Raw genomic sequence first — 26,512 nt, 5'->3', positions numbered from 1 at the left:
AAGCCCATGGTGAGTGCTGTGAATTGTGTAAGACTGGTGATTCACAGACCTGGCCCCCTGAAGCCAATAATACATTATATGTTTAAAAAAAAAAAAAAAAGAACAGTAAGCTGAACTGTGAATTTTCAAATGGATTAAAAAATTAAGTTCAAAAATAAGTTTGTGGCATGTAAGATACTTTTGGGAAAATGGGAATGGGAACATTTTCAGAAAAAAAACCCTAAAATGTAGATGTTGCTCTCCCCAGTTGCCGTGGTACTTCTCATCCTGAGGAATCTCTTTCTCCTGAGGCTATGACAAGACACGTGACTGTCCCTCTGCCCCTGCTCTTTGCAGCCTTATTGCTCATCTCCTTTCTTCTCCTACTTCTAGACCCCTCACACCCAGGATTCAAGCTGCCTCCATGATAGAGTCAAAATTTCTCCTAATTCATTGTTCAGAAACATTTAGCCTGTTTGTCCTGCTTCTTTTCTTTGAGGTTATGCCAAAGATTTCAAAGTTTGAAACAAAAAGACACCAAGAGTCTTTTTTTTTTTCCTTAAAAGTATCATCTGAATAGAAACTGATACTTGTAGCTGTTCTGACAGCTGGCAGAAACCTTGCCAATGTAATTCTTAAATATGTTGCTTTGTTCATAAATCGACTTTCCTGGGGCGCCTGGGTGGCTCAGTGGGTTGGGTCTCTGCCTTCAGCTCAGGTTATGATCCCAGGTCATGATCCCAGGTCCTGGGATCGAGCCCTGCATCAGGCTCTCTGCTCAGCAGGAAGCCTGTTTCCCCTTTCTCTCCGCCTGCTTCTCTGCCTGTTTGTGATCTCTCCTCTCTGTCAAATAAATAAATAAAATCTTCAAAAAAAAAAAATCAACTTTCCTGTCCTTAGGGTTTTGGATATTCTTACACTATATGTGGGTATGTCATAATGTAAGTAATGTCATCTTAATGGATATCTAGGGTACATCCAGTTTTCCCCCTAAGGTAGTAGGGTGATGTAAAAACCTCTGAAAGTACATGCAAGTTTTTTATTAAAGTAAACCAAGGTAATACAGATAGATAAGAAATAAAAAGTATTCTTTTTTTTTTTTTAAGATTTTATTTATTTGAGAGAGAGAGAGAGAGCATGGGAAGTGGGAGGGTCAGAGGGAGAAGCAGACTCCCTGCCGAGTAGGGAGCCCGATGTGGGACTCGATCCCAGGACTCCAGGATCATGACCCAAGCCGAAGGCAGTCGCTTAACCAACTGAGACACCCAGGCATCCCAATAAAAAGTATTCTTATGGTTAAAGTAAGATGGCATTAGGAAATGGTGGCATCCTAAAATCTCAATGTATGACAACAGTGCTTGCCCCATGTTCCCAATTCATGTCCATTTTATGTGAAAGCAACTTCTTGGCCTCTGTTTAAAAAAAAGAGAGAATAGGGAGGTAGGGAGAAAAATAATCATTTAAACCTTGGAATGGTTGTATGTGTGATGCCATGTCCTTGAGTGGGTGTGACATTGGAGATGTGAATGTGCTGTCCCCTCGGCGCTTCTCAGAGTAAGTGCATCTAGCACATGGATATGAGCTATGCTTTTAAAAATCCATATTTTCTATGAAGCGTGGCCTGTCAGTCAGAGCCAAGCATTTCACTTGGTTCATAACCAAATTCACAATGTTCTCCAACAAAGAACTGCTTGTATTGAACTTCAGGAGATGACATGGGGCCTCCTAAAGGATTTTGAGGAAGAGTCTGACCATCTCTGATTTTTACCCAAGGCTACACCACGGTGCCACTGCGCTGGCTGAAGTGAACCAGGATAGGCTTGTCCTGGCATTTAGGGGTCTTATCTCCTCTTGCCTGTGTGTTTTAATTACTTTTTCCAAGAATGGTGTCTGGCAGTGTTAAAACGCGTGGTTGTTAAACAATGGAGCGCAGAAGGAAAACAAAACCTTCTCCTGTTTCAGTCTTGGTATGATTGTCTTGGAACTTCTTTGCACACTTGCCTGTCTCAGTTCAGAAAATGAAGCCATTACTCTTGAGGTTGACATAGGGATACTTCAGTGTCTATAATACACAAGAGAATACAGTGAAAGGAAAACTTTATCTTTTTTTTTTTTTAAGATTTTATTTATTTATTTGACAGAGATCACAAGTAGGCAGAGAGGCAGGCAAAGAGAGAGAGAGAGAGAGAGAGAGAGAGAGGAAAGCAGGCTCTCCGCTCAGCAGAGAGCCCGATGCGGGACTCAATCCCAGGACCCTGGGATCATGACCTGAGCCGAAGGCAGCGGCTTAACCCACTGAGCCACCCAGGCGCCCCAGGAAAACATTATCTTTATTTAATATTTAAGCTGAAACTTAATGAAAACTTGGCCATTAAGTTCTTTACCTTTATAACCTCTTTTGATCCTTACAACTCTTTATAGTATGGATGTTATGACCCCATTTTCTAAGAGACTGTGGAGGATCAGAAAGTATGAGTGACACTAAGTAAATAAGTGACAGAGCCGATCTCCAAGCCCAGATATATATGACTCCAAAACCCTACAATTTTCCTTTTTAGCTTGTGGCTCTGTAAAAATAGGAGTATGACACAGCTCTTGCACTCAAGGCATTTTGGGTCTCACTGGAGGATAAAAAAACTGTACAAATGCTATAATTCAAATCAAAATATAAATACCCTTCTAAGGAAGATTAATTTCACCAAGGTTGGAAGCTAGGTGATCTGTTGTCATGACAGGAGGAGAATCAAGGGAAGCTTCTCTTCCATGTGGGTGTTCCTGACAGCTGAAACTTCAAGGCAACAGCATCTGGCCCTGGGTGATTGTAGTCTTATGGAGGTAATTTTCTAAGGATTTCCTAATTAAAGGAGGTACAGTAAGGCTGATGAAATCATTCACACTCTTGTATTGTAGTAGTTGTAGGACATCCTGATGAGAAAGTGGCCTTGGGAATATATCCTTGAATTCTGCCAACTGCAGTTGGAATCAGCCAGGAAAAGCAAAGAAATTAATCCATTGGATATGAATGAGATGTGAATAACATCTTGAATTAATTTAAGTGCAATCATATTGGTATAATGGGGAGAAAAGTGAATTCCTCTAGAAAACAAGGAGGATAAATGACCCACATTTGGGAGAGTCTTTGGTGAGCAAGAAAATGAGCTGTCCAAATTACGTGTTAACTGAATGCTAACCTTGCTGTCAGTGGCAATCATTTATTCTTTAAAAATATTGGTAAATAAATTAAATAAGAATAGAGAATCTTCTCGAGCTTCTCAGATGTGTTTTTGATTGTTCTTCTTTGTTGTCAGAATAACTTCCATATATCAAAGATCAATTGATAGATAATTGGTCAACAAGGTCTGTGCTTTGGGGGAGAACCAGATAAAGAAGAACCTACTTAGCAGCCCAACTACTAGAAAATGTGTTTTACAAAGATTTTTTTCATGTTTCTCTTGGGTTTGTCCTGACTTTCTTCCAATCTATCACTCGTGGTCAAGAGAGGAGCAGTCCTAATCGTTTGTTGACCTGGGATTGATCCTGGTTAAGTGGCTCTAAAACTTAAACATACATGAAAAACGAGAAAGATAATATTATCTCCTGATCCAACACTTAAATTTTAATTTGGTGATTGTCTGAACAGGTGGAGGTTCACTTTCTTTGGTCTACAGACCTCTCTGAGGCAGCTGAGGGTCCATGGATCTATCTATAGCCCCAGTATTGCCTGGAACCTTGGAGGACAGTGGGCTTTGTTGACTCACGAGTCTGGCTCTTCTGTCTTTTCTTTCTTTTTTTTTTTTTTTAAAGATTTTATTTATTTATTTGACAGAGAGAGATCACAAATAGGCAGAGAGGCAGGCAGAGAGAGAGAGGAGGAAGCAGGCTCCCTGCTGAGCAGAGAGCCCGATGCGGGGCTCGATCCCAGGACCCTGAGATCATGACCTGAGCTGAAGGCAGCGGCTTAACCCACTGAGCCACCCAGGCGCCCTCTTCTGTCTTTTCATATTAAGTTACTATTGTGATGAGTAAAATACAAATATATTTTTGAACACTTGACGCAAAGCTGCAGGAATTCTTGGGAAGCTACATGTTTTCTGTAGCGTAGGGACTCTTGTCACTGGGACTGTAATAGCATTGTATGGTGCTAGGCAGTGGCTCTCCTGAGCACGGCGTGCAGAGTTGTGGAATCACTCTGTACCCCTGAACCTAATATAACATTGTGTGTCACCTATACTTGAGTTTAAAAAATTTTTTTAAATACATATTTTCAGTCAGGATATTAAATAACATTTACAGATGACCTATAAAGCTCTTCCATCCATAGATTAAGACTTTTAAGTGTAAATCATTCATTCATTCATTACATGCATGCAGTGTCCCTGGTACTTTCCTAAGCTGTAAAGCTGAGAATGAATGGAAACACTCATCTTCAAGACTTTATTTTCCTATAAAGATCCACATGCACTACAACTGTCTTACCTGATGAAAGGATTGACAATAATTTATTCTTAAAAATGTATTTAACTAATTAAGAAAAATATGTAATTATTTTTCAAATAAAAGGCCGCAAAGTAGAACATATGTTAATGTTTATTTTGACTTAGCTGTCATGCTTACAGCGGTCTCGTAGTTGGGTTTTGTTATTTGTATGTTATATTTATGTAGCAAACCGTATAAAAACACAGGAGTGGTTCATGTCATTCTGATTTTGATGAATTTGAAATGAAGTAGTTTTTCCCCTTGCTCCAGTTCTATCTGGACCTCTCCCTCTCCACCCAACCAGGCAGGGTTAGCTATCAGGGAGCAGATTATGCATCTCTTTTCTGACACAGCATGGCAGGATACAGTCAACAGTAAAGAAGAATTTTTTGTAAAGATTTTATTTATTTGAGGTGCACCTGGGTGGCTCAGTCAGTTAAGCATCTGCCTTTGGCTCAGGTCATGATCCCAGAGTTCTGGGATCGAGCCCCATATCAAGCTTCTTGCTAAGCGGGAAACCTGTTTTTCCCTCTCCCTTTGTCACACCCCCTGCTTGTTCTCTCTCTCTCTCTTTCTCTCTGTCTCTGTGTCAAATAAATAAACAAAATCTTTTAAAAACTATTTGAGAGAGAGAGAGAGAGAGAGAGAGAGAGTGTGTGTGTATGTGTGTGTGCACATGAGCTGGAGGAGGGACAGGGAGAGGGAGAAGCAGACTTCCCACTGAGCAGGGAGCCAGAAGATTCCAGGACCTGGAGATCACAGGCTGAGCCAAAGGCATTTGATTAATCAACTGAGCCCCCAGGCACCCCTGGAGTAGAGAGGAATGTTCATGAAGGCACATAGTGCTGGGCTTTGGATCTGCAGAGTCGTACAGACCCCCATATCGTTTCCACCATCTCAGTTTATTTGGGTGTCCTGTGAGCTCACAAAAGAAAACACGCTGTTTCCTGCTATCAAGAGTACTAAGTAAATGCTTAAGGAGAGACTCCGCTCTGAGACCTGGGGTGTGCTTTTTTTCTGCCAGAGATCTTGGCTGCTGTGCTTGAGCTTCTGCGTGTGCCTGTGGAGAGCAGGGAAGTAAGAGTGGCCCAGTCCAGGGGGTGGTGGCCATGGGCTTCTCCTGACTGTTGATTACCAGAGGGTTCTTCATGTGGACTGGGGTCCAAGTAAGAACTCTTGGTTTGTGGTAATTTAGTCACTACCTCTGTTGCGAAGGACTGCGGGTTTAGAGCCAAGCTCCTCGGGTACCCAAATCCTTACGATTGACAGCCAGATTTGGTGACGATTAAAGCAAAATGCCCCAGTTTTGCTGAAAAGGAGTAGATGACTTCTTGTGTATTTAATGAGCATAATTCTCTGAAATACTTAAAGCTTCCAACTACTTGAGCTTTAAAGGGATGGAGAGACTAGACTGTGGAAGGAATTATACAAGCTGTTTCGACCCTAGCATCCAAAAAGTTGTCTGTACTGTCAGTCCTGTAAAAGAAGTGATTTCACTGGAAAACTCCCCACCCTGAATACGCTGGCTTTTACTTGTCAGTGTCCTGAGGTTTCTGGCTGTCCCCACTTGGAACCCTCAGCCTTGATGTCCCTGGGCAGGGTGGCTTTTCGGAGACCATTCTCTAGCTCCAGAACAAAGCATGTGCCCGCATTTGGAGGCTTTTCTTGAAGGCCAGGCAGCTCTCTTTGAATTCACAGTTACCTTCCTTCTTCGTTTCCATTTCCAGCCAGGAGAAGAGGGGAGTTAATGATTCATGTGCTCCCAGTGACCTTTTGAATAACAGGACTGTGATGTACCAGTGCGACTCTCAGCTGCCTCTCTCTCTCTCTTTTTACTTCCCTAGTTTGGCTTTAATATTTACAGCCTCCTTCTCCGTCTACATGCCTGGACGCCTGAAGGAAGCAAAACATTTATTGCCTCTCCCTCCCCGTGTGCGGGAGCTTTTCACCCAGCCCCATTCCTTCCTTTGACATCACACGGGAGACTCGGGAGACTTGCCTCCTGGCTGGGGACGCCCCCGAGTTCTTCCTGAGTCTCCACTGTTGAATCTATCAATTGAAGCAAAACAAAAAGATGGATTCTGACTCCGACTCCCCTTTTAACTACTCATGGCCTTCCTTCCCGAAAATGAAGATTCGGCGGAGGGCATCCAAGCAAGGTAGATCCTGGGATCTTTTATTTTGTTTCCCTCGGAGCCAAGCCCAGGGAGCTTTGTCTTCTTACCTTTCTTTTCCTTGTCGCTTTGCCAGACTGTTTTCTGATGAAGTGCAAGTTTACACATGTATTGTATAAAACTCTCAGACTCTAAAAATTCTTTGCAGAGAGGCTCCGGAGGTAAACCTGCTTGTTCTCCGGTTCCTTTCACTTTGAGTCTGCCTTTGTGCTGTATTGTACACGTGCAGTTCTCTTTAAAAAAGGAGGGGGGTTTGGTACAAGGGAAATGTTGCAGATTCACTTTGTGGGGAGTTACCTTGGCAATAGAGAGTCCTGTTGACTCTGAGATCTATGTACATATTCGATACACCCCCCCACCCCCCACCCCTGTCTCTGCTGCTTTTGTGCTTTGGAGCGGGTGTTAATTTTTTTAAAAAAATTCTTTACCCAAGCAGACTGTTCCATTTTAGACTATTGATTTTATAGTTGCTCCAAGGAAGGGATTTTAAGAAAGTAATTTCAACAAAAAAGCCCGTGTATCTCCAGGGGATTTAGTCTTATATTAAAAAGTTTATTAGTAATTACCAGGTACGCAAAAGGCTTTACTGCCAAAGGAAAAAGTCATTTATTTGTGGCCTGTTTAATAATACAGCGTGTGGATGCCACACATTCCCCCCTTACAAATTCATTCTTGCCGTCCAGGCCTTAGAAATCAAGGAGCGAGCTGGTGTCCTCGGTCTCCACTTCCCCGTTCTCTTGCCTTCTGAAGTTCACAAAAACAAGAAAGTCAGGGACCCATCTGTTCATTATCATGTGTAGGGAGTTATGTGGTTGTTTTTAATTCAAGGAAGAAGGAACATTTTCATGAACTTGAAGGCAGAAGGGATGTTTCTGGAAGTGGGCTGTCTCTAGCTTTATCCTTATGGAGCAGAATTCTCTATTCACCAGAACAGCATGACCTATTGAATTACTCCCAGCTTTTTGATGAGAAAAATGGAGGCTGGCAGTTGCCAACGTACCTGGTTTGCTTCAAGGGTCTTTTTTTTTCCTTCTAAAATTAAGTAGAGGTGTGTGTGTGTGTGTGTGTGTGTGTGTGTGTGTGTGGTGTGTTTGCGTGTTTACTCTTTGGCTAGAATCAAGGTAATCCCCAGGAATAAGATTGGTTATACATCCAGGGGTCATAGAAATCCTCAGCCTGAACAAATTCCCTATGCTGCTCTGCTATCATCCTTAAAATTCTATTACTGGGGACTTAAAAATGTTGCCCAACATTCCACTTTTCTGTTGTGGGTTTTTTCCTTTTTTAAAGATTTTATTTATTTATTTATTTATTTTTGAGAGAGAGAGAGAGAGATAGCAAAGAGTGAGCATGAGCCAGGAGGAGAGGAAGAAGCAGACTCCCCCTGAGCCGGGATCCTGACACGGGGCTCAATTCCAGGACGCTGAGATCATGACCTGCGCCAAAGGCAGACACTTAACTAACTGAGCTCCCCCCCCCCCCACTCCAGGCGTCCTTCTGTTCTTGTGTTTTAAAACCTAATTTCTTCTTCGGGTGAAGGGACCATGATAAATGCAGCTTACCATTAAATGGTTCAGGAGGAAAAACTTTATGGAACAGAGAACATGAGCATATGCATGTAAAAGCAAGCTCAGACACATACAGAAAATGGAGTCAAATGTTAACAATAGGTAAATCTGGGGAAAGGTGATACCTTGGTGTTCTTTATGCCCTTCTTCTATTTTTTCTGGAGGTTTGAAATTATTTCCAAATAATGTTTTTTAAAAGCTTCTAAATTCTGAAAGTGGGGGGGATACACTACGTCGTTAATTCTTGGGGCCGAATATTCTGGTACAGTGGGAACAGCTGGAAGGCAGTTGCTCTTCCGTAAGTCTGAAGTCTTCATGCTCATTCTCACTCATTTCAGTTTGGGAAATGATCTTCATATGTTTTGTCCCTGGAAGACTGACTGGATGTCTATGTCATTGGGGGCCTGCCTCATCTAACAACTTGGGGAGATGTGGGGTTAATGATTAGGAGAGCATTGGAGGAGCTCGGGCGTCCAGTGGTTTTGTAGGGAGTGCATTAGTCATGCTCTCCTTTGAAATCTAAACTGGGAGCACAGCCAGTTTGAGCTACAGCAAGAAGTCATAACATAAACTCAATTCAAGTGAAAGCAGGTACTTGGGATTTGAAAATAATTAACTATTGCAGCTAATAAACAAATGATAAGTGGAAATAACTTTGGTAGGAGAGAGTTGGGAATTGTCTGAGTCCCCCATTTCCTTTTTTGCTAGATGATGATGGCCTAGTTGTGAAGAGTGGGTTTGGTGGTGCTGCCCTCTAGGCAGGGTCCCAGAACTGTGGGCCTCAGGGATGACCTGGGCCACCTGCCTCACGTTCTAGAGGAGTGTGATGAGTCTGAAGAGGTGAAGTGATGGGGAAGTGTTCATGTGTTCAACAGGCATTTCCAGAATGGCAAGCGTTGTCCTAGAGGGTGGGGTGAAGTGGTGAACCAGACAGATACTGTCCCTGCTTATAGGAATGTTAGCACTGAGAATGGATCCCACATCTCATAGGATTCAGACATGCTGCCTCTGTATAGTGGAAGAAGCACCAAGAAACTGGATTTTTCAGCCCAGTGGCATGTTTGTGCTGGAACTGTGGTCTCCATTCTCTTATAGGATGATCTGTTGATTTTTGTCAGTCTTTAAAACCTAGGTGGTTTGTATTTCTTGCTCATTCTTCTAGTTAGCACTGATGTCATTCTTACAAGGTAAGTTCTGGTCACTCGGGAAGTCAGGAAGGAGGTTTTGAAGCCTTGGATTTTCTGCCTTATTAGTTGAACCTCTCATATTTTGTTGGAAATATTCTCTTTTATTCACAATATGCTTTCTCTTTCCTGATCCCCCTTGTTAGTATTCTCTTTTAATACTCCATCCTGTCCTTGTTACTGCTGCTGTTTGAGAGACATACATACACAGACTCATTCCTGGCTTGTTTAAAGAGATGTGAAAACAGAGGGAGTTTGGTAAAAAGGGGAAACTAGATTAGCAGAAACCCACCAACACTGACATCAACTAAAAAGTGAATCTAGTGTTTTCTCATCCTCCTCCCGTCAGAATGGAAGAGAAAATCATTAACTTAGAAACTGTGCCTTTGGAAGTGACCATGTCTAGAAGGGAATGTGATATAAGCAGAGGGTGAAAGCGTTTAAAACCAGGCTCCTTCAGAAATATCTTGGGATTCTCGAAAGTTGCCCCTTGTCATTCCTAAGGACAGGCTGTACTGGAAACCTTGTGGTTAATGATTGGAGTGGGCTAGTATCCATGACCGTTCTGCTTCAGAGACTCCAGGAATGCCTGGACTTTTGTTTTGTTGGTTTCAGTAGGAGATTGAACCAAGAAAATTAATGTTTATAAATCAAAGATTAAAAAGTGCAGGGATTGGACCTTACCTAGGTTAGCCATAATTAGTCTTCGATCTTTAAAATGCATTCTTTAATATTAATCATTAGGACCCAGTGCTTTTCATACACTTAGGCAACTACTGTCCCTCTTGCCTACTCCAGCTTGCATCCTGTGCCTCTCTTATGACATAAAGCATGGAAGAGGGCCTTTCCCTGTCATGTGCTGGTACAAAACCAGTCTGCAGTTGACGAAGGAGGCTGGGCTTCACAGAAAGCTTTATAACCTTGGAAGGCTTAGGAAGTACCACATCTTGTCCATAGTCAAAGTAAGATTTTTGTGGTGCTTTATTAGCCATCATAGCCACTGATTACCAAGCTGTGGTAGGCTCTTTACATTGAGGGTGTATGGTTCTCAAAATATCTCTGTAAGATAGATAATTCCCGTCTCATAAGCGAGGCAAGTGAAATTCAGCGAGTTTTAAAGTGATTCCTGTGACCATGCCAGGAAATCAAGGACCAGTTACTATGGTGCAATAAGGAAGGAAAACGAATAAATGAGTGACATCCAAATAAAGTGTTTTTCATATGAGTTAGGTCATAAAAGGTGTGTATGTTAGAGGGATGTGGTTGTCAGCTTCATTTGTTAGTTGGGAGCTCTGCAGCCCAAGAGTAGGGAGGTTGAGTGGTCCAAGATGAAGGCCAATAATGGAAGAGCCAGTCCTACAACCAGGCATTGACTTGAGAGGTTTCATTCTTCCCAGTATGTTGTACCACCTCTTAGTAGAGGGAAGGGATAATGAACTTCACTGGGTAGCTACTTAATGTTCGAAGGGTGCCACTTTGTCTCACCATTCTAGATTCTCCCTCTCTTCTGAGTCTTTGACTAGGAAAAGAGGTGGTGGTGAAAACTCTGGAGGAGGAAAGTGGTAGATTCCTGTGTCTTGATAGATCCATATGCCTAGGTATATAGTCCTGCTTCACATCATCCCTTGGGTAGCAAGAGATGGACAGATGTGTGCAGCGCTGGGTTGTTGACTGAGGAGAGGAAGAGGCAGGATGAATTGAGAAAAGGATGGCATGAGAGAGCTTTCAGTATGTTTTGGAAGGTTCACAGTTTTGTCACAGAAAGATCAAGTTAGAGGAATTGAGCTTGCTGGGGACGGAGATGAGAATCATCAGACCACTGTGTTGGCCTTTTCTGGATGCTCATTTAGGAGGGCAGGTACATAGTCTGAAAAATAATTCCCGGACACAGTGCATATTTAAAGTATGATGACATTTCAGAAGGTTGAATAATAATTTTCAAAGGTGAATTACTTCAATTTCATTGTTTTCTGCTGTGTTTTCCCTTCTTTCTTTCATGAAGTTTCACTGGACCCACAGGTAGAGTTTCATGTGCATGTGTGTGTTCAGTTCCAGAATTCCCCCAAAGGATGCCTGAACACCGCAGGGGTAATAAGTCACTACAAAAATCCTTATTGAGGAAGAGAAACGTTTTCTTAAAGGTGACATAACCTGCCAAGATTTCATTTCACAATGAAGACAGTGTTTACCTTGAGAATAGGGCAGTTTCATCTCTGACTCTGCCTGGAAACCTACTTTGGTCAGCAGGGGAAAGGAGGTGGATTACAAGCCTCTTGCCAAACAACATAGCTATATACTCCTCAGAGCTCCCTTTAGTTCAACAAATGCTTGGCCAAATACGTGAAACTGATTTTCTTTTTCTTGGCTAGTTTAAATTCCTGGGCAAGATGTATTTCTGCATTAACCGCTATAATGGAAGGAAGGCACTATTCCATGTATCCCGTGTTCAGGGCCTCTTCCCTACCACTCAGTCTGGGGCAAGAACCAATAGTTGTTTATTCAGATATATTAAGCCAGAAAGTGATGAATCCCATAGGAGAAGTCAGGAAGAATTACTGTTGAGGTTCAAGGTGAAGCAAAGAATGTCAGCTTGAAAGGGATGTCATTTTAATAGCCTGTTCTGAACTGGTGGGGTTTTAATAGCCAGGTGGTCCCTCCAAGCAAATGGGCAGAGTTAGGCATACATAGAATGTATTAAAATGATGGAAAACAGCCCGGGCTCATAGACTCTTGACTTACGGGGTCGTGGAAATGTAGAGAGGTGCCAAATACTGCCTTGGCCTAGATGATTATTGTCGTGTGCCTACTAGCCTCCTGCCCGTTGCTGAACAGCATTCAGATTATTTAGAGAGGGTGCCCTGTACTGCTCTGGCCATGGGTCCCAGTGATGCTGCCACCTTCTCACGTGACCTTGCCTGCTTGGGTGCCATGGGTTGGGCATCTCTCTCAGGTTGGGGCCAATCATAGCTTCCCTCCTCGGCCAGTCAGAGTCTGGCCTTGGGTTGGGCATCTCTCTCAGGTTGGGGCCAATCATAGCTTCCCTCCTCGGCCAGTCAGAGTCTGGCCTTGGGATTCTTGAGATTGGAGTTTGGGAGGACATGTCTCCCTTCATGAATGGTGGTGCTGGAAGGCAGGAGTGGAAGCCATTCACTGGGAGAGAGCAGTCTGTGGTAGGAGGAAAAGCTACAAACATATAAAGAGAGAAGTACTTGTAGGGTAGGGTCCTGATAAAGCCCAGGCCCTTGTTCTGTTCCTGAGGTCCTGTTGCTGTCCAGGTGCCTCACTCTCAAGGCTTGGGTGTTAAATTCCTCTGGTTCTGTGACATGTCCTCACACGTTTTCAGTAAGTCTTCTCTCTCCCCCTTTTATTTTTATTTTAGCAAATTCAGGTGCCTATTGCTCTCATTTCTGATAAGAAATCTCCACTCATCCTGTAAGATGCAGCTTGAAGGTGTTTTTTGTTTTGTTTTGTTTTCTGCAAGACTTCCCTTCATGCCCTGAGTTCATCATTCTCTTTCTTAAAAAATTTTTAAATTTATTTTTCTTTATCATGATAAGTATACTCCTTAATCCCCATCCCTTATTTTTCCCATGCCCTCCACACCTCCCCTGTGCTAACCATCACTTTGTTCTTTATAGTTGGGAGTTGGTTTCTTTAGTTGTCTCTCTCTCTTTTTTGTTCCTTTGCTCATTTGTTTTGTCTTTTAAGTTTCACATATGACTAAGATCATATGGTCTTCGTCTTGCTCTGACCAACTTATTTTGCTGAGGATTTTACTCTCTAGCTCCATCCATGTTGTTTCAAATGTCAAGATTTCAGTCCTTTTATGGCTGAATAATACTCCCTTGTATAAATATACCACATCTTATTATCCACTCATCAGCCAGTAGACACTTGGGCTGCTTCCATCCTTGGGCTCTTGTAAATAATGCTGCGGGAAATAGACATGTGCACCTGAGTTCATCATTTTATCCTTGGTGCCTCTCTGGCTTTTGCATCTTTTTATAATTGCTGTCTCATTAGTGCGCCACAGCAAATATTGAGTGTCTCACCCTAAGACCCTGAATTCTTTGAAGACAGAGCCTAGGTGACCTATTTTCACACCTCTATTGGCTGGATCGCAGAAGGCAAGCAGTAAATATTGTAAGTGTATTGTGGTCCAAGTTTACTCATAGTACACTCACATACTTACTGATTTTTGTCTTTTTAAAAAAATTTTGTTCATAATAGATCTGCTCTTTCTTACAAAGTTCTGTACTCCAGGCAGTGGGGAGAGGAAAAGGTGTATTTTAGTCTAATGCATTAAACCTGGTCTGATGCAGTAATCAAAACCATTATTTTTGGTAACTGTTCAGTCTCTTTAAGTAAAATATCCAGTTTGTCCCATGTCTTCTTGTTCCCCCTCTTTCTGGCCTAGCGGTTACAGAATGTGATTTTCTGGTGAGGGTAGGGGGCAGTTGGTGGTGGATAGGAAGAGGCCTCATCTTTGAGTATCCTGTGGGGCCTCCAGGTGTCTGCGCAGATCTGTAGGCCCGGGCTCTTCCCTGAGACATGAGTATTTTTGGGGGGGGGTATTATGACCTGTGACCCACATCCGTCAATTGGATCCTCTCCCTGGTATTCATCTAAATTTCTCCTGGCGATTTCTCCTTCACTGACTTGGCTTCTTCACCCTTGTTATACTATAGAAAACTTGGAACCTATTTCCCAGACTCTGGCTCAGACAATTGTCTAAAAATATCTGCTACAGGGTCCTTCCCTTGGGGCCATGGCAGGCTTCATGGTAGGCCACAGGTACTCCACCATTATTATTATTATGTTTTAAAGATTTTATTTATTTATTTGAAGAGAGAGCCACAGCGAGAGAAGGAACACAAGCAGGGGGAGCGGGAGAGGGGGAAGCAGGCTTCCCGCTGAACAGGGAGTCTGATGCAGGGCTCAATCCCAGGACCCTGGAATTATGACCTGAGCTGAAGGCAGACACTTAATGACTGAGCCACCCAGACACCCCATAGTCTGCCATTATTATACCTCTCACAGGCCTGTGGGATCTTAGGGATCCATTCTTACCATTCAGGCAACTGGGAGCAGCCCTGGGAAGCTGGCCCTTGCTGGCCCTGTTGCCTGAATTTACTCTCCCACTTAATGTTCTCTGCTGTGGTTTTCCCCATGATTCTGTGGGGCAGCCTGCAAGGTGGTCTCCTTCAAGCTCCGTGTGAAATCACAAAAAGCCCACCTACCTTCAGAGGAGCTCTGGCCCATCACACTGTCCTGTATGCCCCACCCCCGGCAGGGAAACTACACATCTCATTTCTTTGATCTCTGTTGTCCCTGCCAGTGAAAACTCCTAAGAATCATAACCAGTATCCTATCCAGCTCTCATTCATACTAACCCACCCACAGGTGGCCAGAATTGCTCAGGAGAATGTAACAGGATGCAGGAGAGTTTCCCAACCAGGAGAAACTGAGAGTGATCTGAAGGAACATCAGGCATTGCTTGGCTTTTATCCATCTTTCCTTCCTTCCTTCCTTTCTTCCTTCCTTCTACATGTTCTTGTTGAGGACACAAAAAATAAGTGAGAGTTATTTGAAAGTTGGTGAAAGAGTAGATCTTAAAAGTTCTCCTCACAAGGTTGAGGGATATTAACTAGACTTACAATGATCATTTTGCAGTATATACAAATCTCAAATCATTGTTGCTCACCTGAAACTAATGTCATTTATCCCTCAAAACAAAGTGCAAACTTTCGCATAGTTCCTTGTCAGTAGTAGAACTGAGTTGCTCTTTAGGATATTAAGGGGTGGGGGTAAAAACACGTAGCTCTGGAAATGGGTGCTACAGAATTGGAGCTCCTTGGGACTTTTGAACTGGATTCGATCGCTTTTACGTGCCCATGTGTTCCTAGAAGATTCTGCAGGATATGAATTATTATTCATAGGATTCCTTGTGATGACAACCTCCAGGAACATCTTCCTCACCAGTTAGTATGTATGCGTGTATGTGCGTGTGTGTGTATGTGTGTGTGTATTTGTTGCTGTTGTTGTTGTTTCCTACAGTCACCAGAAATGGTCTTGTCAAAGTCTCAACAGTTTCTTTGAGGTCTTTCACTTCTTTCTTGGTGTTTGTAGAATGTGCCAGTTTTTTCCCCTTCAGCTTGCTCATTGTTCCCCTCTGTAGAGTAACTTGATAGAGGCCTTAGAGAGCTGCATCAAGAAGGAGAGAGATTGGGGCCCCTGGGTGGCTCAGCGGATTAAAGCCTCTGCCTTCAGCTCGGGTCATGGTCCTGGGGTCCTGGGATCGAGCCCCACATGGGGCTCTCTGCTCAGCGGGGAACCTACTTCCTCCTCCCTCTCTGCCTGCCTCTCTGCCTACTTGTGATCTCTGTCTGTCAAATAAATAAGTAAAATCTTAAAAAAAAAAAAAAAAAAAAAAAGGGAGAGGGATTGCTGGGGCACCTGGCTGGTGCAGCCAGAGGAGCTAGCAACTCTTGATCTCAGGGCCGTGAGTTTGAGCCCCATGTTGGGCATAGAGATTAAAAAATAATAATGAAAAAGAAATGAAAAAGGAAAGAAGGAGGGTGCCTTGATGGTTCAGTTGGTTAAGTGTCTGCCTTCAACTGAGGTCATGCTCCCAGGTCCTGGGATGGAGCCCCATGTCAGGCTCCCTGCTCAGTGGGGAGTCCGCTTCTCCCCTCGCCCCTCCTCCCACACGTTCTCTCAATCTCTGTCTTTCTTTCTCTCTCTCAAATAAATTAAATCTTTAACAAAATTTTAAAAAAAGAAAAGAAGGAAAGAAATTGCTGATTAAGTCTAATCACTACCAGTCTATATACAACACATGACTGAACATCTCCTTGATAGCTTGGGGGAAACAGAGGAGAGAAAAAGTTGCTTACATATTTGAGAGTCCTTTTGCACACATAAACCCGTGTCATCTCGAAGGCTACTTTGTGCTACTATAATTAGGAATGAGAACTTGGAAAGATGTGGGAGAAAATTGTTGTTCTCCAAGGACCATGTTTTCTTGCTCTCTTCTCCCTTCTCCCCACCTCCCCCTGTGCCTCTGGTGTATTATGAGCGAAAAGGCTTGTTTTCTTCTTGGATAATATTGATAATTAGGTCTTTTAAAACAGCAGAATAGGGCTTCTTTTAGGATCTGATTTTAGAGTACCAAGTTGTAACTTGTTATTTAGAAGGGATTTTAAGCTGCAGTTCTGAGGGAGAGGGCTGGAAAAACAGCCTTCACATCAGCCTCTGGAATCCCTTCACTTCTGTCCTTAGCTGTTAACTGTTCACAGAACTCGTTGAGAGGCCTGATCTCACCCCAGGGCTCACTTTCCTTGTACAGGATCCTAGGAGGGTGAGGCAAGTTCTGAGAGTGAATTAGGCATTTGGATCCATGTTAGAACCACTCTATTTTGGGAGACACAGGTTCCCTGGATTCTCACAGACGTGTCTTGCTGTACACTTAAATCTTCAGAGTAACTTCAGTTTACACATGACCCACAGGAAATTCCTGGGCTGGGGATAATTTTGGAATTTGGATGGATCCTCTCTATAACCTCCAGTCCAACTCAGAAGAGTGAGGCCAAGAGATGTTCCAGGCCAAGACTAATATCAGGAAAATCCTAAGAGAAACTTAGAGGAAGAATAAGCAAGGAGATAAATGACAGTTTACCCCTGAAAACATTCCTTTTCGCTTCTGAGTATGAGTTTTTTTCAAGACCATTGGCAGAAGGGACTCTCTGTATGTTTCAGAATTTGGCAAAGGTTTACTTCGATTTTGGAATTTGGGGACGGTGTACTGCAGTGACAAAGGCTGTCTCTATCAGCACTGTGTTCTGGTTCTAACACTTAATAACATCCGTGGGTTAGTCACTCTCACTGGGCCCCCGAGTTCTTGTCTACTAGACGACCATGATAGTGCCTCCTGTGGTTACGGAGAGTAGGGCTGGCAGATGGGCAGAAACAATACTGTGTCCTCTTGCATAAAACATTTCCAGCTAATATGTTTATGCAGGTATTATTGGATTTGGTTGATTTACTTGGTCACCTGGTATTTTGCCCGAGATTCCACAGCTGTTCTTTGACAGAGGAGGCACGTTCTGAAGACATGACCTGTCTCTTCTTTTGTCTTACATGTAAAAATGGTGGTGGTTAGAACTCGAGAAAAAACAAAGAGTTGCCATTAAATACCACATGCATGCCAGCCCCTGGAAGGAAGCAGTTAACATCTCAGTGTATGGTTCCAGTTTTTCTCTGTTATCTCGTGTGGCATGTGGCTAAATAAAATGAAATTGTGTATTCACTGTCGTATGAATGTTTTCACAGCCAGACACACTGTCGTGTTCCGGCTGCAGATCTCCAGAGGCAGAGAGCATGGGCCCAGGAAGTGAGCAAAGACACGTAGGCACAAGTCACACATAATACAGCTTCCTCATGGGAAAATACCAGACATTGCTCAGATGCCATTTTCTTGAGTTCAGATGGGATACTCAGTAAGCCCAATTGTTAAAATAAAGTACTTTGGACCAGCTAGCGGAGCGCCTAGGTAGAGCTGCTGTTGACTAAGTGATGGGACCTTAAGGAAGTTACCTAAATAGGACCACAGTTTCCTACTTTGCACAATGGAAATACTAAATAGTACTGCCTTAGAAGATTGTTCTGAGGATCAGATGAGCTAATACACGGAAGTCAGGTAGTGCTGGGTTCAGAGTAGGCACTGTGTGGTCATCGGCTCTAACAGTGGTGTTGGCTTGCGTGATGAACTCACACTGAGAAGGTGTTAGATACTGACTCTTAGAGTACCTAGAATTTTTTCTCTCTCTGTTTTTATGAGTTTGTTTTTGTTTTCGTCTTTTTTTTTTTTTTTTTTTTTCCTCATCTTCCTAGTAACTTTACCTTGCAAATCTGCCTGGTCATCCCATTATTCCTTTACTAAAAGAGTGATCCCATGGTTTTTTAAATAAGGAGATGAAAGAGGCATTCTTGGGCTCCTTCTGCCAGGGGGCATTTCAGGTGGTGTCACCTGCCATTGTTCTGCATAGCAGGAGAAGCTATTTTTAGCTCAGACCCCAACCAGGAAGTTACTTGTCCTACCATGAGGAACAAAGTAAAATTTTATCTCTGGAGTGTGTTAAATCACACAGGACTACACATGGAGGTAACAGGCAGGAAGGGCTCAGAAAAGGGGGACAGCCTACTGACTGTTTAGAGACCTGTCAGGGGACCTCCTGGGGAAGTGGTCTTTGAGCACTGTGCTTAAGGATGTTTTTAAGAGTCCTAGATGGAGACTAAGGAACCTGGGCAGGGCCCAGCATGTAGCATGGTGGCTGCTAGTCAGTAGTCACACAGTAAATGTTGGAAAAGAGAATGAGTGAATGGATGAATGAATGAGAGAAATAAGAAAGCATTTCCTTCCCAACCAGGAGTAGAGCAAGAACATTTGGGCCACTCACAAGAAAACTTCCAGAATCTGAGGAAATTTGTTAGACCAGAAGGGGATAGACTCAGTTGTACCCTGTACAAGGTTTCTGTTCTTGATGAGAAAGTATTTACTCCTTCAGATTGTATTTACTGAGAATCTTTTATGTACCTGACATGGTTCTAGGCCCGGGGATATAGTGAACAAAGTATGCAAAGTCACAGTTCTGATGGACTTTACATTTTAGTGGAAAGTAACACAATATGCAGTGAAGACATAAGATGCTAGGTGATGATCTGTGGCATAAAGGATAATAAAGCAGGTCTTGGATGTGAGGTGCTATTTTATATACCTAATGGCCTGGGAGAGGCTCATTGATAAGATAACATTTGAGTAGAGAGCTGAAGAAAGTCAGGAAGCAAAGTATCAGGATATGGGAGGAAGAGCAATCCTGGTAGAGAAAACTCCAAGTGCAAATGGCCTGAGGCATAGAACAGCAAGACCGGTGTAGCTGGCGTAGAGTAGTTGGCAGGCTCCAGAGAGGTTGGGTGAGGACGGATGTGGGACAGGTTATATAAGTATGACGTTGTGATTTATAAAGAGAAATACATATTTGGTCTTTCTCCTGTTTCTGGTATAGGGTTCCCTAAAACCCTTGGAAGGTCCTAGGGGATGAGTGTGTTAAAGGTGTCTCTTATGTTAATGAGGTGACTTCTGAACCTCAGAAGTGGGGGCTGGTTGCCAGGAGAACTAGCCATTTGATTAGAGGAATGGAACTTTCAGTACTACCCACCCTCACTTCTGGGGAGGGGAGATGGGCTGAAGATTGAGTCCATTACCCAGGACTGAAGATTTCATCAATCACATGTGTATAATGAAACCAAGAGGACAGGATTCAGAGAGCTTCTAGATGAGGAGGGGGTATCAGGAAAGCTTTATACTCTGAGAGAGCATGGACTCTCCTCATATCTTGCCCTCTGCATTGCTTCCATCTAGCTGTTACTGAGTTATAGCCTCTTCAAATGAACCATTTGATTGGTAAAATGTTACTCTGAGTCTCTGAACCTCTCAAGCAAATGAATCAAACCTAAGGAGAGGGGGTCATGGTAATGTCTGATTTATAGTCAGTTGGTCAGAAATATAGGTAACGACCTAGACTTGTGGCTGGCAACTGAACGTGGGGGTGGGCAGTCTTATAGGACTGAACCCTTAATCTGTGGAATCTGATGTTATCTCTGGGTAGAAAGTGTCAGAATTGAGTTGAATTGTCCGTCAGACACCCAGTTGATGTCAGAATTGCTTGGATGTGTGAGGAAACACCTTCCTGAAACACAAACTATCCACGTTAAAAGTGCATCCCGGAGCCATTTTAGTAAAGCAGTGTAGGTTGTGGCAAAGTTTGGCTTTTACTCAAAATGAGAGGAGCAGCCATTGGAGAGTTTTGCAGAGGCAAGATGTGACTTAATCTTCTTTGTAACATGATTGCCATGTATGTTGTGGAGGACGGGTTAACAAGGGCAAAGTGGGGACGCCTGGGTGGCGCAGTTGGTTGGACGACTGCCTTCAGCTCAGGGCGTGATCCTGGAGTCCGGGGATCGAGTCCCACATCAGGCTCCCAGCTCCATGGGGAGTCTGCTTCGCTCTCTGACCTTCTCCTCGCTCGTGCTCTCTCTCACTGTCTCTCTCTCTCAAATAAATAAAATAAAAAAATCTTTAAAAAAAAAAAAAAAAAAAAAAAAAAACAAGGGCAAAGTGGTAGCAACAAGAACAGTTAGGGGACCGTGGTCTTGCAGTCGTGTGAGCAGGAGATGGTGGTGGCTTGCCCCATCATGGCAGTGGGTGGATGTATAAGAAAAGGTCAAAACATAGATTCATTTGGTTGTAAAAGAGAACAGTCGAGGTCAGTCCAGGGACTGCCCTTGACTGGGAGGAGGGGTTGCAGAAAGGAGAAAATCAGGAGCTCAGTTTGGCGCTCACTGCTGCCAGATAGCTTTGTGGAGATGTTAAGGAGATGGTTGTGATTCAGGGGAGAGGTCTGGAGTGGATATAAAACTCTAGGACTACATGGGTCATCATCATACCAGTGTATATGATGCTGGGCTGTTAGTTGATCTGGGGAATGTATGGGGAGGAAGGGAGAGAGGAAGAGGGACGTTTGGGAATGGATCTTGGGGCACTGTAACCTGCATTAAAATTGAGAGGATGATAGAAACTGAGAAGTAAAGGCCAGGCAGAGAGAGACAGGTGTCCTGGAAGCCAAGGGGAAAAGGAAGCCATCAGCAGTGTCCAGTGCCGCCCTAGGTCACCTAAGGTTAGCAGGGAGAACCGATCACTAGGTCATGATGGGCACAGTTTCTGCGGAGCGCTGGGAACTAAACTCCAGAATATGCTCTACCCAGCTCATGGTGGTTAGTCATTCTCCATAGATCCTTCTTTTGGGTTCACAGTCTGCTGGGTTTAAAGCACAACTGAATGAATGAATGAATGAAAGAAACAAACCAATCTGCCCACCATTGTAAAGAGATATGTGGACTGAGAGGCCCTCCCTGACTTTGGCAGGCAAGAGCTTGGCACCCAGAGTGGGCCAAACCAGGTCAGCAGCAGGTTTGCAAAAGACTGCCCTCGCTGTGTTCGTTTATGTTTGGGCGTGGGTCTCTTACATAACCAGGCAAATAGGCCACATTTTCCTCAAGCTGCAAGGCCCTTAGCTTTGGGAGGGAGGGTTGGATTTCAGCAGAACCCAGGTTGCCCAGGCTCTAGGCTGGTCTGTGCTATTAACTGTTTCCTGCCCATTTTGGCGGGGGCGGGGGGGTAAGTTGTGGATGTTGAAAAAAGGGAGGCATTTGCAGCTGCTTTTCCCTCTCCCCCTTATTAATTCTCCTTCTTTCTATGGGTGAAATACATTTACTCTCCGTTGTTTCTCCTGCCACCTGACCGAAGAGTCTAGTATAGCAGAGACGCTCCGGTGCCGATTTTGGCTTTGGGGAGACATTGTAGAGTTCTGTAGATCACATTATAGAGCAATGTGCATAATGGGAAGGAGGAGAGCTGGGGATCCCCTGGAGTTGCTGTTTATCCTCTAGGCACTCCCTCTGCAGTGAGAACCTGGCCAGAGGCCATCTGATCCTGTTGGGACATTCTAGTTTCTCAAATCCTCTCTTTGTTCTTGGAAAACACTGTCTCTGATTGTCTCACTTTATTCTTTGCTGCTTCTGTTATAATCTCCCATTTCGTGAGATCTCATCCTCAAGTCGCTGGAGGTAAATCTTACAGGCAGTTTGACTTTGGTTTTTTTTTTTTTCCAATTTATTTATTTTCAGAAAAACAGTATTCATTATTTTTTCACCACACCCAGTGCTCCATGCAAGCTGTGCCCTCTATAATACCCACCACCTGGTACCCCAACCTCCAACCCCCCCGCCACTTCAAACCCCTCAGATTGTTTTTCAGAGTCCATAGTCTCTCATGGTTTTTTGGTTACCATTTCCGAGATGGATTTTACAAAATGTCCTAACATGAGCTAGGTCTGAAATAAGAGAGTTACATCTTAAAAGTGCCTCGTGTAGCACATGGAATGTTTTATGCATTCCACTTTCCTAGGGTTAGTTTGAAATATGTGAAGTTCCAACCAGGGTAGAAGTCATTTGATAAAAGAAGCAAAAATATGGTAAACTATCAAAACTAGACAACCTCATTTACTAGTATAACAGCAAGCGTGTTATAGGGCTTACTTTTTGTTACATGATGTCCACTCAAAATATTAAATCACTTAATCCTTGTGATAGTCCTATGGGATATGTTCTCATCCCTATTTTATGGATCAGGAAGTGGAGGTGTAGAGAGGTTGAGTAACTTGCCCAAGGTCACACAGCAAATAGATGGTAGAGTAGGTCTTGGAGTTCAAGCAGCCCAGAGCTCTTGCTCATATAGACTGCAGTGCATTGTTCTTTACTGATGTAAAATTTTCAGCCATTTGGATGCAGATGAGTTTTGGTTCCTCTTATACTGCCTTTGAAATATGGTCTGCCACATATTAAAAATAAATGTTATCAACAGACTTGTAAAGTTAACTTTTTAAAACTTCTTTTAAAGATTTTGTTTATTTATTTGACAGACAGAGATCACAAGTAGGCAGAGAGGCAGGCAGAGAGAGAGAGGAGGAAGCAGGCTCCCTGCTGAGCAGAGAGCCCGATGCAATGTGGGGCTCAATCCCAGGACCCTGGGATCATGACCCGAACCAAAGGCAGAGACTTTAACCCACTGAGCCACCCAGGCGCCCCTAAAGTTAACTTTTTTAAAAAATAAAGTTAACTTTTTGCTAAGAATAAATGCTTTAAAAACAGCATAATTTGGGGCACCTGAGTGGCTCAGTGGGTTAAAGCCTCTACCTTTGGCTCAGGTCATGATCCCAGGGTCCTGGGATCGAGCCCACATCGCATCATCGGGCTGTCTGCCCAGCAGGGAGTCTCCTTCCTCCTCTCTCTCTCTCTCTCTCTCTCTCTATGCCTGCCTCTCTGCCTGCTTATAATCCCTGTCTGTGAAATAAATAAATAGAATCTTAAAAAAAAAAAGTCTGTCATCTTCTGGTTTGTCCATCTGTGTTCATTTGCACATCTGATTACCCTTTGGTGTCATTTGGCAAGAGGAGGCTATGGATGCTCTAGAGTTCTATGAAAAGGACTGTTTGGACCAATCTTATAAACTGTTGCTCTGAGTGAGCCAGAAAATCTACGGGGCAGATTATGGGTGAGAAATCTAGAGAGAAGACACAGATTTTTCCATTGTCACTACTGCCTTGAGCTTTTGTACAGTAATACTCCCCCTGCCAACAAGATCCATTGTCTCAGTGGAGTCATTCCCTAAGTGACAGGTTGATGACAAGATCTAGGCCGTTTTCCCAAAGTGTAGAGTAGACTTTACTGGGTGCTGTTGATCTGGAAGCTGGTATCCCGACCTAAAACTAGTTGACACTGAATCGCACAGTAAGGCAGGTATTTCCTTTTCTTTTTCTATTTGGTCTTTCTGCTGATTGAAGGAGGAAGTTCTTTTCACACCCCTGCATCTTTAACATCTCTCCAGTCTTTCCAGATCTCCCTTCATGACAATGAGCAAGCAGCCCTTGTAGGCCCTCAGCTTTGACTGGCAACTATGTTTAGTCAGAAGGTAGTTTTGTTGGTTTGTTCTATATAGTTCTCTTCCAGTTTTGGCAGGGAATATTGTCTTTCGGTTTATAGTGAGGATAAAGTATTTCTTTTAAAATTCATTTTATTTAAAGAAAAAAGGGTGGGTCAATCTAAAAACAAGCACAAGAGAAAATATAGCACAGGTAGTAAGTAGATTTGGCAAAATGGTGAATTTGGCAGAGGAATGATAAAATCTTGTGAAATATTGGTCTAATATCCTCTGAAATAACAGAGATCCAGCCTCTTGTTTGAAACTATTGGGACTAGATTTGTTTTGGAATTTAGAGTTTTCAGATCTTTTTTGGCGTAGTGCTTATAGTACATATGATATGACTGGCAATGCCATCATCCAGTGTGGTAAGATTTCTACAGCAAAATGTATGAATACTCACACCAGCTTAGGTTAATAAAAACTAGCTATGGCCTTTTGTGGTTCAGGTCAGATTTTGCACCAAATATATTTGGGAGCCAAATTTATGAAGAAAAGTTTTGATTTTCAGAGCTTTCTAGATTTCAGAATTGGAGATAAGGGATTAGGGACCCATCTTTGTTAAGAAATTACATGTTTTCTGAAACGCTGATCAAATTACACAGAAAACAAATTAATAAAAACAATTTGGCCGAAGTTACCAATTATAATGGCAGAAATGCCCGGTGTGTCACAGTGTGTAAACTTAAAACATCTTAGAGCAGTTTGGGCATCTGGGTGACTCAGTCAATTAAGCATCTGCCTTCCGCTTAGGTCATGATCTCAGTGCCCTGGGATCGAGTCCCACATCAGGCTCCTTGCTCAGCCAGGAACCTGCTTCTCCCTCTCTCCTTTCCCCCTATTTGTCTGCATTCTCTTTCTCTCTCTCTTTTGCTTTCACTCTCTCTCAAATAAATAAAATCTTAAAAAAAAATTGTAGAGCAGTTAAACTGGATTAATTATGCTTCAGAGGGACATGCTGAGTTATCCATGACTTTTTTAAACATTCTATAAAATGACATTTAAGCACGTATTTTCTTCAGTACACATTGAAAGTGCTTTATCACATTCTTGATTTATAATCTTCGGAATGTGCTTTTACTTTGTGTAATTACAATCAAAATGTATAGTAATTGATCATAAAGGTCGTACTTGTGAAGTATTTGTGGACTTTGTATGTCATAGTGCTAGCTATATAAATTGATAAAAGAAGACATTATGGATATAAGAAAATAGTTTCCATTTCCACTGTATATTTACTTGAGAAGCTTGATGAAATCTCATTTTGGTGTTCTGTGGTTAACAGGTAGGTTAAGATACCGAATCTGAAGCTAATGCCATTTGGTTCATACAGTTGATATATTTTTGTAACTTTTTACCATCTTCCAGCAGAAGTACATCAACACAACAGTTACTAATCTTTTTTCATTTTCTGATTCACTCCCATGGACTTACCTGGCTTTTATGCTATGACACAGGATGGGTGGTGAGATTAGGGCCATTTCTGATAGAACAGAGGCAACACTATTCCTTTTGTGTCCTTGAGAACACCTGCCGGAATGTCGGGGAGGATGACATTTGCTACAAGTACAACTTTGAATCCCCCCATTAAAGTCATTCACAGACACTGATATGGTTTCGGTTACTATCAGTGGCCTCATATTGAACATGCTTGAAATAACTGCTAATAACAAAATGTAGTAATAGTGATAGTTAATATTTACTGAGCTCTTGCTAAATCCTAGGCATGTTTTTAGTGCTTTGGATGTTTGAGCTCATTTTTTTTTTTTTAAAGATTTTATTTATTTATTTGACAGACATCACAAGTAGGCAGAGAGGCAGGCAGAGAAAGAGAGGAGGAAGCAGGCTCCCCGCTGAGCAGAGAGCCCAATGTGGGGCTCGATCCCAGGACCCTGGGATCATGACCTGAGCCGAAGGCAGAGGCTTTAACCCACTGAGCCACCCAGGCGCCCCTGTTTGAGCTCATTTAACCCTCATATTCCATGACAGGGAAAGCATGATGAAAATCTGCTTTTATAGATGAGTAAACTCTGTCAAGAATATTGGGCCAGAATCACTGGAATAAGGCATTCTGGCTCCACTGTGTTTTGTTGCCTTCAACTTTCTGTTCCCTACAAGTCCAGTAGTTCCACAACTCTTTGGGACTCAACTTTGAGCTACGTCGTCTATTTGTAACAAAGCCGAGAACATGAACGCAAGCAAAACCATTTTGATAATTTAAAAGAAAAAAGAAGCAGTTCTCTAAGAGTATGCATATTCATTCAGAACTCTTAGACGGTGTACTGTCTTCGGTCCATTAATAGAGGGTATGGAGCCTGAACACTGCAGTGGCCCTGAGGCTTCTAAGACAATCATGAATGCTTCCAAGTTATTGATAAAGTGAAGTGAATTTTAGTTTAACTTATTAGAAATTGAAAGCAGAAATCTAATGATCTTGGGGCACCTGGGTGGCTCAGTTGGTTAAGCATCTGCCTTTGGCTCAGGACATGATCCCAGGGTTCTGGGATGTGCCCCACATCAGGTTCCCTCCCTGCT

General features: G+C 42.9%; 1 protein-coding gene across 4 annotated transcripts in view; it reads left to right on the top strand.

Annotated features, from left to right (window-relative positions):
- ARHGEF28 (Rho guanine nucleotide exchange factor 28) overlaps nucleotides 1-26,512 on the top strand; it is a 319,328-nt gene that overhangs the window by 189,040 nt on the left and 103,776 nt on the right. Inside the window, exon 1 of one of the 4 annotated variants that reach the window (XM_044267197.1) lies at nucleotides 6,356-6,614. The exons of the other annotated variants lie outside the window; for them this stretch is intronic. Within the exon in view, the coding sequence (XP_044123132.1) occupies nucleotides 6,530-6,614 (85 nt within the window). The 5' untranslated portion in view covers nucleotides 6,356-6,529. Of the gene's footprint in view, nucleotides 1-6,355; nucleotides 6,615-26,512 lie in introns of those variants that run through there. 4 annotated transcript variants of the gene reach the window in all.

This window comes from Neovison vison, chromosome 1, assembly GCF_020171115.1.
Source record: "Neovison vison isolate M4711 chromosome 1, ASM_NN_V1, whole genome shotgun sequence".
Classification (NCBI taxonomy): Eukaryota; Metazoa; Chordata; class Mammalia; order Carnivora; family Mustelidae; genus Neogale; species Neogale vison.
This window is presented reverse-complemented; position numbering and strand designations above follow the sequence as displayed.